The 16,952-nt window shown below is 45.9% G+C and overlaps 1 protein-coding gene across 3 annotated transcripts in view; it reads left to right on the plus strand.

The window, feature by feature from the left end:
- The first annotated feature begins 6,969 nt into the window (after window positions 1-6,969).
- Window positions 6,970-16,952, plus strand: part of JAK1 (Janus kinase 1) — a 40,207-nt gene continuing 30,224 nt past the window's right edge. For 2 of the 3 annotated variants that reach the window (XM_035122781.2, XM_060276832.1), the window contains exon 1: window positions 6,970-7,209. Coding sequence is in view for 1 of the 3 variants with exons in the window: in XM_060276832.1 (XP_060132815.1) it covers window positions 7,201-7,209 (9 nt within the window). In the remaining 2 variants the exon portion in view is untranslated. Of the gene's footprint in view, window positions 7,210-7,302; window positions 7,976-16,952 lie in introns of those variants that run through there. The other variant, XM_035122782.2, reaches the window with a different exon arrangement.

Here is a 16,952-nt window from a genome sequence, read left to right on the forward strand (position 1 = left end):
CTTAGCATGACATTGCGGTACATCAATTTAAAAAAAGCACAATTCCACAACACAGCAGGTAAAGCAGAGTAAAAGGAATACTGGAATTCAGGGCAGAAGCACCAACATAGTAAAACTAATGTGATAACCCCCACGTCGGAATGCATCCTATGTCAAAACAAAACTTATGTCTGGCTTCATTATTACAGAGAGAAACATAGCAGGAAAGGCTTGAATAATGGAAAAACAAGTTATACACTGATCATAGGTCATTCCCAGTTCTATGTAGGTGCAGAACCTTTGGAGTCTTATATACAGTAATCCCCACTGTAATCTGAAAGGGGGAAAGTTGGCTATTGATGGCACTTGGAACATAGTGTATAAGGTATTAGGCTTGTGTTGATCTGCTCCAGCTTTGTTTCAGACTCAGTTGTGGCACCACAACAGCCTTGGTCAACCTGTTTGATGACCTCTCTTGGGAGACAGATGGTGGAAATCATATAATCATAGAATAGAATCATAGAATCATAGAGTTGGAAGAGACCACAAGGGCCATCCAGTCCAACCCCCTGCCAAGCAGGAAACACCATCAAAGCATTCTTGACATATGCCTGTCAAGCCTCTGCTTAAAGACCTCCAAAGAAGGAGACTCCACCACACTCCTTGGCAGCAAATTCCACTGTCAAACAGCTCTTACTGTCAGGAAGTTCTTCCCAATGTTTAGGTGGAATCTTCTTTCTTGTAGTTTGAATCCATTGCTCCGTGTCCGCTTCTCTGGAGCAGCAGAAAACAACCTCTCTCCCTCCTCTATATGACATCCTTTTATATATTTGAACATGGCTATCATATCACCCCTTAACCTTCTCTTCTCCAGGCTAAACATACCCAGCTCCCTAAGCCATTCCTCATAAGGCATCGTTTCCAGGCCTTTGACCATTTTGGCTGCCCTCTTCTGGACACGTTCCAGCTTGTCAGTATCCTTCTTGAACTGTGGTACCCAGAACTGGACACAGTACTCCAGGTGAGGTCTGACCAAAGCAGAATACAGTGGTACTATTACTTCCCTTGGTTCCTTTTAACCTCTCAATGGCTTTGGGGACTATTGACCATGGTAGTGTTCTAATCTAGAGTGACTGAGGGAAGCGGGAGGTGGTTCTGCTCCTACCTGCATGGTTGCTACCAGAAATTATCATGGGGAAATTGTTGCTTGGCTCCATGGCTTTTTCTGCAGGGATGAGCAATATCCATTTCCATTAGATAAAAATAAATAAAAAGTACTGTATATTGTATTCTTGTGCAAGAAAATATCTCAGCGCGTGTACCGTGATCACAGCCTCTGAGGTAATCCCCCACATGAACTCTATAACCGGGTTGTTGAAATTCAAATGTGACTTCAGCAAGAGGCAATCAGTAAAAAATAAGCAAATATGCCTGAGGGGCAGCTCAGTAGGTAGAGGGCCACAGGAAACAGAATAGCTAAGCAGAACTGAAGCGAGGAGCAAGTTGAAGTCATGGTGTGCTGTTAGAGGACACCCACTGAAACATCACCAAATGTGACAAACTGGATACCCAGTCCCACATCCCACCAGAAAACCCACACTAATGAACTTCTACACCAGCAGTGGCGGCAGATTTGTGTTGTTTTACTTTTGTAAACCACTTTGTTTTCTAAAATTAAGCACCTTGTGAATGTTATGAAATAAATAATTACTTGGCATACACCCTACCCTTAAAAGCACATTCCCTCCCTCCAGAGAATCCTTTTTATGACGGCTGGGCGTTTAGCTCTGTGTGGAAGGTTAACTACAGTTGCTTGCGGGGATAGAGGGAGGGGAGAGGAGGATAAGAATGAGCTTTGAATGTGCTATGAATGATGGCCCGGTGTGTGGATTTTCCGTGGTAAGAGCAAATGCGGAATAAATGTTTAAAAAGAAGTAGTAAAGGCTGGCATTTTAATGAAGGTGTTATTGTTGCTGCTGTGTGGACTCTACAATAACCACAGCAACCTTGCTTGCATGAGCAGCACGCAGTTTTCTAAAAACGATTTCCATCTGCAATGGTGCGATTTATTGTAGCTCTTTTCGGCCATCGTTACTCCCCCAACCTTGACTTTCCAGGAAGAGCCATGAGTAATGCTCGTCCCCGCACCGCGCGCACACCCCTCCCCCCTCTCCTCAGGTGGCGAGAAGACGGCAGGGCTCAAGTTCTCGCGAAAGGTTAGCAAGCGCAGCCAGGATTGATCTCCTCTGCAGCCGCTGAAAACCAGCAAAAGACTCGATGCAAGCGGGGAGACACGACAAAGTTAGTGGCACGCATGAAACCTGATCTATTCATCTCACAACCCAATCGATACTTGATGGGAATTCCAGGATATCACATCCAAACCCCGCCAAGCGTATTCCACTTTCGGTAAAGCCCTCTCTCCCCGCCTCCTCCGCCCACCTTCCACTTTCCAGCAGTGACGTCTCCCCGTACACGCAGCAGGGAGGGCTGCAAGGCTCCGCCCGCCCTCTTCCTCTTCTGGCTCACTGCAGCTGCCGGGTCCTAGGGCGCATCGCTTTTCCCTTCTCGCTGCGCTTGGCACCATCAGCAAGGGCACAGGCCGGCTCTGAAACGCCCTGGCGGGAGGACGGACCACCGGCCGCCTGCAAGCGGTGCAGCCGCGCTGGAGAGGGCCGGCGAAGCCGAAACGCAGAGGCGAAAAAACAAAACGAAAAGGACGCGCGTTTCTGAACGTGTCGTGCAGCTCAGGCGAGGTCTATGGAACATAGGTGGAAAAAACGAGGGAGAGAACAGCACAAGACTCCCGTTTGCTTTGCTACGCTGTCCTAGAAAAGATGTGGATTACTCAGGTTTAGCATCTCCGCCTATGGATGACCAGACCAGGGCTTTCCGCAGAGCGGCCTTCGTAAAGCTGGCGCCCTTCAGATGATGTTGGACTTAAGCTCCCAGTAGTACCAGCCAGCGTGGCAGGCGGCCTGGAACAATTTGAGTTGGGGCCGATTAAATGTCCGAAGGGCACCAGAATCGGGGATGCCGATTTCGACAGAGCTATAGCATTCCTAAACTTGGCCCAAGGCCTGCGGTGGGAGGGCAGGGTGGAGGTGTATAGGTGCTTCTAAATCCTAGTGCTGTACCTCATTCTGCACACCCTATACCACAAGCATTGCTGTCTTGCTTTTCTGCTTGGTAAAATGCTCTTACACTACTCAAACCCACACACCCCTTTTGCATCCTTCGAGTTTCTGCCAGTGCCAGTAGGTGTCATTTGCAGGAAAAGGAGGAAATCTTACAGAACACTGCTAAACAATTCCCCTGCTGCTCAGTTTTGCCCTTCCCTTGTCTAGAAGATTTACCCTGTCCAAACATCTCTCTGTGTGTGTGCTCTTACTTTAACAGTGAAGATGTTAGACAACACCTGAAGAAGAGTCTTCTAGCTGCTGTTTGTCTGATGATGAGCTGGGAACCAGGGACCAAATTCAACCTTGTGGCTCAAACGCAAAATTTCCCCTGCTCTCGATCCATACAGTTGGCTTCTTGTTGTTTGACATAGAGATGGGAGCTGGCAAAATTTTAGTTCTCCTCAACTCTGGTGCCATAATGTTTTATGGCAAGACTGGGTCAATCCTTACCTCCCCCATTGTCTGTGGCTTATTTCCCCCAGCTGACCAGCTCATTATCTCTTGAGACCCGCTGCAGGACAGAAAAGCAGAACATGAATAGCAATAATAAATAAATACACAAAAACATTGACTGATTTGTGCAATCCATGCTATTCTGCCATTTGGTTACACATTTGGTTGCATATGTGTCAGCTAAACTGGGTTTAGTTCAGGGTATCCAGTCTTCTTCTTCTTTGGCGATCACTCGTATCCGAGTAAGATTGTCTTCCATAAACATGGTTTTAACAATGGGTCCGTAAGTGACTGTGGAGGCCAATTCTGGATCCGCATGTCCTTCCACAGTGGGGACATTGGTTTCTGGGTGGGAGTTGATCACGGTGTGGATTTGCCAAGCGGTGTGGATTTGCCAAGTGTGCCTTCCTCTTAGCACGTTTCTCCCTTGCGTCCTGAGATCGAGTGTCTTCAAAGCCCATGGCACCTTTGGTAAAGGCTGTTCTCCAACTGGAGCGCTCGCAGGCCAGGGTTTCCCAGTTGTCAGTGTTTATACTACATTTTTAAAGATTTGCCTTGAGACAGTCTTTAAACCTCTTTTGTTGACCACAAGCATTACGTTTTCCATTTTTAAGTTCGGAATAGAGTAGTTGCTTTGGAAGACGATCATCAGGCATCCGCACAACATGACCAGTCCAACGAAGTTGATGTTGAAGAATCATCCAGTATAAGATTTATCACTTCAGAAAGGATGCCATAAATTATTCCATAAATTCCATAAATTATTCCATATTATTCCATAAATTTCCTGTAGTATTCATTGATGCTTGAACTTCCTACCTGGGAATGCTAATCTTCATGTTCCATTTTGCTTTTGAGTGCTTTATGCAGGCAGTGATAGATGAATGCATATTTGTGCTTACTATCTTTTATCTCACTATTACTTCAGATTGTTTCATCTAATCTCTTTGGGAACTTTCAGCTTTAAGCAATCCTAACCTCACTTAACTCAGAGTGAGCCCCATTGAACTCAGTAGGACTTACTTCTGAGTAGAAATGGTTAGGAACATGCTGTTGGCCATTTATTTTGCTGCTTAAAATCTTTTATCCTTCATGCTTGTTGAAGGGTCTCCATCTGTGAAGATGTCCACCCCACCTGTATTCCAGGTCACATTTTACACTACTGCACACACTGGGTGCATATGGATTGTGGCTAATGCTATGTGTACTAGGCTTCAAACATCACCGGAACTGGAGTAAATGGTAATATATCCACAGCCTCAGTTTATAGCATGAGAAAATCACTAGCAGTTCATTCTGAGTCAGTTAACCTCTAGGGTTGTTTATTCTAGATCAGCTTTCTAGTTTTTTTGCCACTCAAACAATGACTGATTGTAGAAAAATTCTACTAACTACACTGGGTCTGGTATCATTAGATAATTTCTCAAGATATACACTGATAAGAATATCTACAAATGTCTCATCTTTAACCCATCTGTTTAAGAAAGTGGTGTTGTGTAATAATTGCACAAACATGCTCACTATTTAAAATGTGCAAGCTGTTAGTAATAAAGGCAGAACTGCTAGGGTATAGCTCTCAGCCAAGGGGGAGTGGGGGCCCTGCTCTGCTGGGTGTTAGTGGGTAGAGGTTTAGGATTAGGTTTAGGTTTTCAACTTTGAATGAGGTAGGCTAGGGGGAGATCCTAGGAGCAGAATGACAGGCTTGAACAAAGAGACACAGAAGATGTCCCCCATTTTTTGCTGTCCTTTGAATCCAATGCTGCTCCTATGGTGGAAGCCAGACCTTCATAGGATGTGAATGCTCTGCAATCCCTCCATCAGCAGCATAGCTAGCTGCTTGGACGCCCATAGTGGTGCAGGAGCATTGCTTTTTCAAGCAGCGCAGAGTCTGCCCACAGACGCATCTCCCTCAACTGCAGAGTGGCTGAGGGGGGTGGGCCTGCCCACACTGCTGTTTCGGGTAGCATGGAGCCTGCAGGCGCCTGAGCCACCCCATCACTCCCATGAGAGATGTGTGGCTCTGGTGCTGTAAGTGCCACTCCCTGCAGTGTGGCACCCAGTGCCCCACCACCACCATGTCCCCCCCACTCTGCCCTCCATCTAGGTGCAGGTTGTAGACCAGATCCAGGCACTTTGGGAAGAAACTGATTTTCTGGATCCATTTCAATCAGTGTTTAGGCCAGTTTTGGCACAGACACTGCTTTGGTTGCCCTGATGACCTCTGCCGAGAGAGAAACAAGGGAAACATGTCCTTGTTAATTATTCTCGACCTCTCAATGGCTTTTGATACCATCAGCCATGGTATCCTTCTGGAGTGACTGTTCGAACTAGGGGTGGGTGGCACCGCTTTGCAGTGGTTCCAGTCCTGCTTGGATGGTTGTTCCCAGAGGGTGTTGCTTGGGGAATGCTTTTCAGACCCATGGAACCTTCAATGTGGGATTCTGCAGGGTTCAATCCTATCCCGTATGTTGTTTAATATCTACATGAAACCACTGGGTGGGGTTATCATCCAGAGGTTTGGAGTACATCAGCTGATGACACTCAGCTCTGTTTCTCCTTTACATTTGCAGGTGAGGCAGTGGAAGTGCTGGACCAGTGTTTTGGCTCGGTAATGGACCGGATGAGAGCCAACAAACTGAAACTTAATCCAGATGAGACGGAGGCACTGTTGGTGGGTGGTTCCCTAGACTGGGTGGGTGAGAGTTCGCCTGCTGTTGATGGGCTTGCACTTCATCTGAAGGAGCAGGTTCATAGCTTGGGGGTACTCCTGGATCCTCTGCTGTTGCTCGCGGTTCAGATGGCCTCAGTGGCCCAGCTACACCCCTATCTGGACACAGATAGCCTAACTACTGTTGTCTATGCTCTGGTAACCTCAAGGTTAGATTGCTGCAGTGTGTTATACATAGGGCTGCCGCTGAAGGCAGTTCGGAAACTTCAGCTGGTGCAGAATTCAGCAGCCAGGTTGCTCACCAGAGTAGAACAGTTTGAGCATATTACACTAGTCCGACTGCACTGGCTACCAATTAGTTTCTGGGCCCAATTCAAAGTGCTGGTTTTGACCTGTGAAGCCTTAGGACTGCAATATTTCAAGGACCGCTTCTTTCCTTATGGACCCTGAGATCATATTCTGGGGCACAAACCTTCCTTGAGAGGTTTGGAGGGTGGCAACACGAGAAAGGGACTCCAGCAATAGCCCCGCCCCCCCGCTTGCGGAACAATACGTCACTTTAAAACACAGGCACGGGGCTGGACAGACCGAAAGCGTAGCGAAGGCTGAGTAAACTTCAGCGCGCTCAGTGCGCCTGCGCTGCTCAAACACCCCCCCCCCGGCCCGGCGCTTGCGCACTGACTCGGCGGAGCTGGCTTGTTTCCTCACTCAGCCGTCGGCGAGAGGAGCGGAGGGTTTCAGCGGGTCCGTCGCCATCCTGCGTGGGCGGGAGCGGACCTCGACTCCCCTTTGGGGCCGGAGCCTGGAAAGCCCCGCTGTTCTCCCCCACCCTCCTTGCTCTGGCTGGAGAGCCGGAGAGGAAAGTATGTGAGGTCGGGCAGCAGCAGCGCGGAACCCTTTTCGCCCAGGGAGGCGCCCATGGAAGCGGTGAGTACGTCGAGGGGCGCAGGGCGAGAAAGGAGTCCCCTTTTCCTCCTGCCCCGGGGCGCTGCGGGGTGAATGGCGTCCTCCCTTGGGGGTGGGTGGGTGACTCTTCTTTTGCTATCTTAGAAGCCTGGCCCGCCCAGCTTGGGGGTCGCTCCTGCCCGTTTTGAGGGAGAGGGCTCGGGGGCTGCTGCCCACAAAACTCTCCCCCCGCCCCCGTGGTGCTTTTCCAAGGGTGGGGACTCAGGGCAAGAGGCGGGACCGCCTTGGGAAGGGGAATCCCGTCAGCCTCCCTCCCTCCGTCCGTCCGTCCCTCCCGCCGGGGAGTGGGGCAATGGCTGGAGTTCCCTGGAAGGGTTGCTGCTTTGGACGGTGTTTTCGATCCCCGGCGCCCTCCAGGCAGGACTGGGGAAATTGAAACCCTCGAGATCTGCTGCTGCTGCCGGCCAGAGTAGGCGGCACCAAGCTCGGTGGGGGGGTTGGTGGTGGCCCGACTAAGTAGTAGGCGGCTTCGTGGGGGGTACCGCAGAAGCCAAGAAATTCGACTGTTGACCACCCCCAAATAAAAGAGATGGAGGGAGGATGACGGATGGACTTGTTGCTAGGGATGTGTACGAGACCAGAGGTTTGCAGCGAGAGAGAGAGGACAGAAACAAACCCGCTTCCTTCCCTTCTGCATACATAGCCAGCTCGCGTGTAAAAGTCGTCGTTGCGCTTTGGTGACCAACAACCAGAAGTGGAGATGGCTGACATCCTGTTTATAACGATGGTCTGTGTTCTTGAGAACGCTCTGTTCTTGGTGTTAATAGTGGTGTGTGTGTGTGTGTGTGTGCTTGCGTGTTTGCGTTTACTCAGTTCTCGATAACCAGATGACCCCTTCCACACACAGACTACTATATCGTTTCTTTAAAACGAGAAAAGAACTTGCAGTTGTTGCCGGTCGCTGGGTTTTGTATTTTGAACTACAGCATTCGAAGAAGGGCACTAATAGTACTAATCTTGAATCATGGCATGGCTTCTGAAGAAATCTGTAGCATCAGGAAGTTCCCTGTTTACTGCTTTGTGTTTTGCTTGGGGGAGGGCCAGAGAAATGAAGCTGTCGTTCTAGGACAAATGGTATGGGAAGGGGAGGAAAGAGGAACTGATACAGACACAATTAGCAATGTTGCATAAGGACATTGACTCCGTGTAAAAGAACTGGTCTGTGTCATAGACAAAAATAGTTGCAGTTGTTTTGCTAAATGTACTTTTTAAAAAGCCTATTTTGAACTGCTCAATCTACTGTGTTTTATGTATACATCTTAGTCTTCAGATTTTAGGAGTGGTAAAGTACTTGATGAACTTGCACCAGGTGAAACTTATTTGCACCAGGTGAAAAATGTGTTGCTGTTAATCAGCACTGATATTGGCTAAAATGTGACCAAAGCACAAACTGTTAGGCTCTTTAGGGTGATAAAGCCAGTTGTTACAATGTTACAATTTATAGTTTTTGACAAAGTGAAGAAATATGGATGTGCCTCTTCTATGGCAATATAAAGCAACATTATGGATGAAATTACCATAATAAAGTTAGGTAGTACCACTTTGTGCAATGGAAAACAGAATTTGAAATCATCTCTCCCCCTCCCCCATACTAATGAGCTCACTATTTGGTCATCTTAAAAATACCTGATAGGGACTGTGCATTTCCACCTATTTTATATTCATGCATGGCACTTGGGCATTTAGGATACTACTGAGCAAGCATTCATGGGATTGTGTTTGTAAGTCCCACTGGGCAGTGGTACCGTGTTTCTCCTAAAATAAGACAGTCCTCAAAAATAAGCCATGTCAGGCTTTTCATTAGTAGAAGAATATAAGACATCCCCCGAAAATAAGCCGGGGGTGGGAGCCGCTTCGTGTGGGAATACCACATTGAAAACAAAGACAAAGGACCAAAGATTCAACCAGCAAATCTCTGGGAGGAAAAGTGCCTCTCTCTTCCCCTTCGCCAGATCTTTTTATTACAATATCAAAAGGTTACAAAGATTCAAATCATCCAATAGAATTCATCCTAACTTCTAAAACCCCTCCCAGGTTTCCTCCCACCTTGAATCTGATACTGTTGGGAAGGTCTGGAACTAACACCAAGATGCTAATAAAACTTCCTGGACTTCAAAGAGACTACAACTAAAGAAAGGAAAGGAGCCCAGGAATTCTTGCATAGATTAACAGTGTCTTGTCAGAAAACAAGTTTGTCAGCTTTTCAAAGGCTAACAGGAAGGAAGGAAGATTAACAGATGCCCTTTTACCCAGATCTATTGAGCCAAATGTTTTACAGCCAGGCATGAAACAAATGGCAACACAGGCCTGTTTCTTGCAACCCAGACTGAAACGTGTTTTAAAGGTGGAAAGAGATGAAGTCAGTAATCATCCCAGAAACCTATGTCCAAGACCAGGATTTTCATAATTCAGGCAGCAGAGGTATATCAAGGGAGCCACGAAGCTCAGACATCCTCTACAGGCACACATAATTATGAGTACCTGATTCCCTTCCATAGATCACTAGAAAGTCACCACTACAGCTTCGGGGAGCGCAGCGCAGCACGAAGAGCCTGGTGAGAGGCAGCTGCGGCTGCAGGTGAAGCCCAGGATCTGCGTGGGCGACTGGGGGCGAACGCCCTGAGCACTGCGGCTGTGGCGAAGAGGCACCCGATCAGCCCGCTTCTCAGCTGATCGGGCGCCTCTTCGCTACCGGAACTCAGGAACTCCGATCTCCTTGGCAGCAAGGAAAGCCGATCTCCATCCCGTCTAGTTAACTCTCGTTCCTGCAGTGGCGCCCTACTGCGTACGATATCTTCCACGCCCCATCCCTGAATTCATTGCCTTTTCTCCCGGGCACTCTGCACGTGCTCGGGGGGCACACATCGGCGAGGGGAGCGGGGCGCAGGCGGGCCCCTTTCCCCTGGAGAGGCAGGCAGCCCTCCTCACCGCGCTTGAGAGCTTTCCAGGCCGAGGCCAGCCCCCTCCCCAGGGAGAGGAGGGAGAGAAACCCGGCAGCTGGCAATTCCGCGGAAAGGGAAAGCGAAAGGGAAAGTTGCTGGTGCGGCGGCGGGGCTGCATTCTGAGCAAACATAGGCGCATAAAGGCGGCGGGCGCGGAAAAGCGCAGATCCTCCCCTGCGCGCCGCGGCTCCGTGCGCCCCCCGCCGCTCCATGGCCCTGCGGCTCCTGCTCCTGCTGGCGGCGTTGCTGCTGGGCGCCTGGGGGATGCATTCGGCTACCGCCGCTGCAAGACGTGGCCCGACCGAGCTGCAGAAAGGTACATAGCGCTGGCTCCTCCTTTCCGCGCAGCACTTGAACCCAGAGCCGCCCCGCGCTCCCAAGCCCCTCCGCCTTGCAGATCGCGGCGGTCAGAGGCTGCGGCTGGCTGCTTTCGCTTGGCCCTCCGAGAACCCCCTCCCCACCGGCAGGTGAGAGGGGACAACCTCGCAGGGGTGTCGGTAGGCCTTTTTTCCCGAGCTGTGGGCGCGACGGACAGGTGTGTCTACCTGCGAGGTGGGCAATCTGTGCTCTGCACACACACACCCCGTTTCGCCTCGCTCCATCTCTCCCCCCTCCGCAAAGACAGCAAAAAAAAAAGACATCCCCTGAAAATAAGCCGTGGTGTGTTTTTTGGGAGGAAAAATAAATATAAGACGTGTCTTATTTTAGGAGAAACACGGTATTTCTTCCTGATGGGAGAGACAGACAGACAGACACATATTATGGGACTGCAGTCTTTTAAGCAGGGTGTTTGGCTTGTCAGGTGCAGAGATCAGGGGTTTAAAAGGAACTGTATTATGCTTTGGGTTTATTATTAATTAAAATAATATTATGTACCCATAAATACCTGATAGGGACTGTGCATTTCCACCTATTTTATATTCATGCATGGCACTTGGGCATTTAGGATACTACTGAGCAAGCATTCATGGGATTGTGTTTGTAAGTCCCACTGGGCAGTGGTATTTCTTCCTGATGGGAGAGACAGACAGACAGACACATATTATGGGACTGCAGTCTTTTAAGCAGGGTGTTTGGCTTGTCAGGTGCAGAGATCAGGGGTTTAAAAGGAACTGTATTATGCTTTGGGTTTATTATTAATTAAAATAATATTATGTACCCATAAATCTTCAAGGTGTGATGAATTAAGAATCTAAACGTCACTTGCCCTGAAGCCCTTCTCTTCTGTTTACCCTTTAAAAGGTAAACAGTTGCATGTTAGCTACAGGAGTTGTTGGTAACTATGACTGCAGACAATCCTATACATGCTTGCCTGCAAATCCCATTAAGCTCAATTCATTCCTATGCTTGTTTACTTGGAATTTGATGTCAAAATACTTTTTTGTGATTTGTGTTGTAGATTGCTGCTAAAAACACATTTCTTTTGAATTACCTAATTGATGAAGCATGTGTAAGCAGTTTTTAAAAAATGACTCTTGATTTTAAAATATATGAATTGCAGTGTGGGCATCAATGTATTCACTTTGCCCACATATGGAGAAAAGTAATGCATTTCTTCTTTCTTTTCTGAAGTGTACAGGAAACCACACATTTTTAGCTGAAGCTGTTGCAGGTGTTAAAGCAGTTCAGGAGCCATGGTAGATCTCTGATGTTAAGTGGATTTGCGTGTTTGAAAGACTGTGTGTGAAAGTGTCCTATCTTGAATACTTGAAGGGCCCAGAGGAGCCTATGACAATGAGTAATTGTGCAGTGATAGACTAGAATAGGGTCTCATGAAAAAGATGAAACTCCTTAAGAATTTTCTTTGAATGTTTCTGTTACATAAATTCCCCAGATACAGTAAATAACTCTACATTAGCTTATCTTCTATGTATTTTTGTACAGCAGTTCAGCCTTCTCAGGACTCTGCATGTCTTTTTCTTTTTCTTCATATGTAATGCACTGATTTGTGTTGGGGGTTCTGATATAGAAACCCCCCCATTAGTAAGCAAGTACTGTACCTTATACCACAGATATATTTCTACTTGTCCTTTATCAGCAAAATATAAGGTGCTTCACGGGTACTTTAAGTAACTTTTGTTAGTGGTGAGACAAGTAGAGGAATGCAGGGCATACTTATACCTCAAATGCTTCTGCCAATAGGTCTTTCTCTTCTCTAGATCTCATCATGTTATAGGACAGGGGTGGGGGGTGGGAAGGGAAGACTGTACTTGTACCCAGAGGTGCACCAGCTGAGTTTGAATTCGAGTGCATTAGAGTGTGGCTAAACAAGACCTTTTGAGCAAATATGATTATGATTTTCTGTAAAATACTGTTTTAAAATAGGCACCTGTATTAAGGCAGACTTTATGCTTGTTCTTCATTATCACACATGTCTGTGTGACTGTGTGTGTATGCGTGCATGACATCGCATCTCTTCACCTAAACATTTTGCTGTGGTACCTCGATTTAAGTACACAATTGGTCCCGGAAGTCTGTACTTAACCTGAAGCATACTTAACCTGAAGCAAACTTTCCCATTGAAAGTAATGGAAAGTGGATTAATCCATTCCAGACGGGTCCGTGGAGTACTTAAACTGAAAGTACTCAAACCGAAGCGTACTTAAACCGAAGTATGACTGTATTTATGTGTGGAGGGATGCAATTTCCTCTAGAAATGATGAACTCCTTTATGATCTTGGACCATATCTATATTTAATTCTCTCTCAAAGGCCTCATACATGCACCCTTTGGGGGGAGTGGGACATGTTACATAAAATATAATCAACTTTTTCCCCTACATGTATTTTAGCAAATTCAGCATTTCTTCAGAGAAACAAAATCAAACCTCATCATTCGAAGGGGAAGTACAAGCAAACTGGTGAAAAGTAGTGGTTAGGATGAGGAGAAGCAAAACTTTAAACAAAATGAAACAGTTCTCTAACATCTGCATGTGAGTGAAGGAACAGGGTTAGCTACATCCCTAAAATATATCTGATGAGAGAGAGAGAGAGAATGAATTTTTCATGATGCCCTGGGAAGGTCTTCTTTTCCTTCTTAGGCAATACAGAACCAGTTGGCTGTTGCATCTTGACACCTTTCAGGCCCCCCGTTTTCTTGATTTGCCCCATAGGTAAAGGAACCCCTGACCGTTAGGTCCAGTCACAGACGACTCTGGGGTTGTGGCGCTCATCTTGCATTATTGGCCAAGGGAGCCGGCGTACAGCTTCCTGGAGCCAGCAGCTCACGAAAACGCTGTTTACCTTCCCGCCAGAGCAGTACTTGTTTATCTACTTGCCCCATACCTTGCTATAAATCGTGTGTGGGGCAGAGGAAGGATTCTCCTACCTAGTCAGAAGAAATGCCTGGTCAATAGAATGTAGGTACCTTAGATAAGGATCCTAGAGGTACAGATATTTAACTAGACTCATCTTAAGGTTAGAACAGATCTGCTGAATTCCAGAGTAGTTCTGACTCATGTGTCTCCTTATGTGTCACTCCAAAGAGACTTCATGTACTATGAAGGGCTGCTTTCCGTTTCCCACACTTCCTGGAAACAGGAAATCGGGGGTAGGAAACCTGTGGCTCTCTGGAAGTTGATGGACTGCAAGTCCCATAATTCCTGACCATTCTGGCTGGGGCTGATGGAATCTGGTGTTCAGCAACATCTGGAAGATCACAGGTTCTCTGTCACCGATTTAAATCATGATTATTTTAACAACAAAACTATTGTAGTTGTAGTTCTTTAAGGCTTATGGTCTGTAGTACAATCTAATATTTATCCCCCATAAAAATAAAGTTGGTCAAATGCCTATCTTTGTGTGAAAAATAAACTGTTAATGTGATTTTATAGCAATAGCTGATAAGCAAAGTGTTGTTGTTTTTTAAAAAAAAGCACAAAACTTTTTTGTACTATGACTGAATACCATATTTTTCCGTGTATAAGACCAGGTTCCCCCCCTAAAAAAGAATGTCAAAAATTTTGGGGCGTCTTATACATAGATACATCTCCCCCCATTTTCTTAATTTGGAGTCCCCCAAAATGGGGGGCATCTTATAGACTGAAAAATATGGCAAGTATTAATAAAGCTGTTATTCTTTTCAAATGCTCTGTATTTTATAATTGGTGTATATTGTGCTAGGTACCTCATCTGATCATAAAATGAGCTGCTGGTTGTGCTGTCAGTCTGTGCTGCCAACCATAGATCCACTTCATATTTCACTTGTTGCTGACCTGTACTGTGCTATGACTAGTGGAAAGGAAGACTATGATTGACAAGGGAAAAGCCAACATTCGATCAGATAGAATCCTGGAGCTTACCAGACCCAGCACTTAGCCAGATGATTAGTGCATGGGAGTAGTTTTCGGAGGTAATTGAAAAGGATCCAGTGGTGGCCATACTTCATTGTCGGCCCTTGTGCAAAATACATTTTGCCCCCATCTTAATTTAGTTGGTTTATACAGCAGTATCCAGTTGCATACCTTCTGATTGGGGATTAAACACTATGAGAAGAAATTTATTAAATACAAAGCACGTATCTTCAGAATGTGTATAAAATATAGATGCACCTTTATACCTAATCTTAATTGGCATGATGGTTACACTATTTATTAATCTCCTTTTGCAAATGTGTCAAGGTGGTTTACAAGCATACCATATGAACAGCTAAAATGGTGTTTAAAGGAGTACAAAAACTATGGAAGGTAGATGTTTGCTTTGTATTGTTTCTAAACCTTTGCATCCAGTTGAAAAACCTGGCCAAATATCTTCAAGAGTTTTTGGAAAGTATAGATAGCGGGTGCCTGTCATATCTCAGCAGGGACATGGTTTTATCCACAGGGGCAGCTGCACTGATAGTCCTGCTCTGAGTTACTGTGGAGTAGGCTTCTGTCTTTTTGAACTTGAAGGAGAATGCAGTCGCCTGCAGGGTATATAAGGGATGAAGTGGTCGTCTGGTAACCTGGTCCTGAACTGTATAGGGCCTTGTTAGTAGCACAACCTTGATTGTGAAATGGATATGAATTGTATATTGATTCATTTATTTTGTGATTTAGTTTAATGCATATTCTTACATACTGCCCTGGAATATGGGATAGTTCAGTTCATAGAACATGAGACTCTGAATCTCAGGGCTGCAGGTTCTAGCTTCACATTGGGCAAAAGATTCCTGCATTGCAGGGAGTTTGACACGATTGAAGTTTAAATTCCTGTAATGCACTGTGCATGAGGCAGCTGCCAGGATTGTGAGCTATGCTTCTGTTTGCATTTATATATAACATTGGTATTGCATTAGTTGCACTGCCAATATGCCCCCAGACCCAATGCCAGGTTTAGTTTCTAATTTATAAAGCCCTGAGCAACTTGGGTCTCTAGCACTTGGAGTATCTCCCTCCCTGCTCAGACCAAAGGACTATCTAGTCCAGCACTCATAGTGGCCAAGGAAATGCCTGCAAGCAGAACCTGAGCTCACCAATAATCTTTCTACTTGTGACTCTCAGCAGCTACTATTCAGAGGCATACTGCATCCAACAATGTAGATCTCCCGAGGACACCCTTCTTGCATTCCTGACCGCTGGTCCTGCTACCAGTAGCTAGGGATTTTGGGAGTTGTAGTCCAACAACAGATGGGGACCCAAGTTTGAGAAACCCTGCCCTAGCTGTATAGCTGGTTCCCTCCTTATTGAATTTTAAGTGTGCTGTGTTAAAAAAAACACACAACACCTTTTAAATTAGGCCTGTGTGGCAAAGTGATTCTGTCTGCCCTTCAGAGTTTTTTATGTTTATTAGTTTTTCTTTCTTTTTTTAATGTGGTTTTAATGCTTGTATTGATAATGTGAAGGCTTCTGTTGTTTTGATTGTGAGCTACTTTGAAAGAAACCCAGTCCTGAATAGTGGCATAAAAGTCTTGTAATAAAAATTATCTGCTCTTGGTGCCCTTTGGTTAGAAGAGCAGGGTGCAAAAAATAAATTGTTTGGTTTATTTATTTGCTGCCTTCCCCAAATCTGAACACTTCTTAAAAAGGTGGCTGGGAAGATGAGTTTCAGCTATTCAGATTTACTAAGAAGTATTTGGGTAACATAAAGATTCAGTTATGAAGGAACTGGTTTCTCTTCCTGTCCACGGAAATTAACAATGGAATCCTTTAATGTTTTCCTTCGTTAATAACCTTAAAAGAATTGTGATTTTAGTGGCTGTCCTTGCAATTTTCTTCCAATAGTGAAATGGCTCCATTAGCAGTGCATAGATATTATAAGGCTGTAAATTTTTCATGTTGGCCATAGATTTCTGTAAACACTACCTAATGCCCTAAAACTGCCTTCCAACATTAATATTTTAAGATTAATTTTAAATTCCGGATTACATGTCATACTATTTTCAGTAGCTAAATTAAGCTACTGCTTACTGGCATACAATTGCCATTATAATATTAAGTTCTTAATGTCTAACACATCTACTGCTTCAAGTAGAGGAATAATTATTCATCAGTATATCCAGTATATTACAAGCATTTTCACATCCAAGGTGGTTGGTCTTGCTTTAAAAGATGTGTCATTTACATTACAGTCGTACCTTGGAAGTCGAACGGAATCCATTCCGGAAGTCCGTTTGACTCCCAAAACGTCCAGAAACCAAGGCACAGCTTCTGATTGGAAGCTCCTGCAGCCAATCGGAACCCACAGAACCTGCGTCGGACATTTGCAAACCAGAACACTCACTTCTGGGTTTGCCGCGTTCGGGAGCCAAGACTCGCAAGGCGTTCGACTTCCGAGGTACGACTGT

This window comes from Zootoca vivipara, chromosome 7, assembly GCF_963506605.1.
Source record: "Zootoca vivipara chromosome 7, rZooViv1.1, whole genome shotgun sequence".
Taxonomy (NCBI): Eukaryota; Metazoa; Chordata; class Lepidosauria; order Squamata; family Lacertidae; genus Zootoca; species Zootoca vivipara.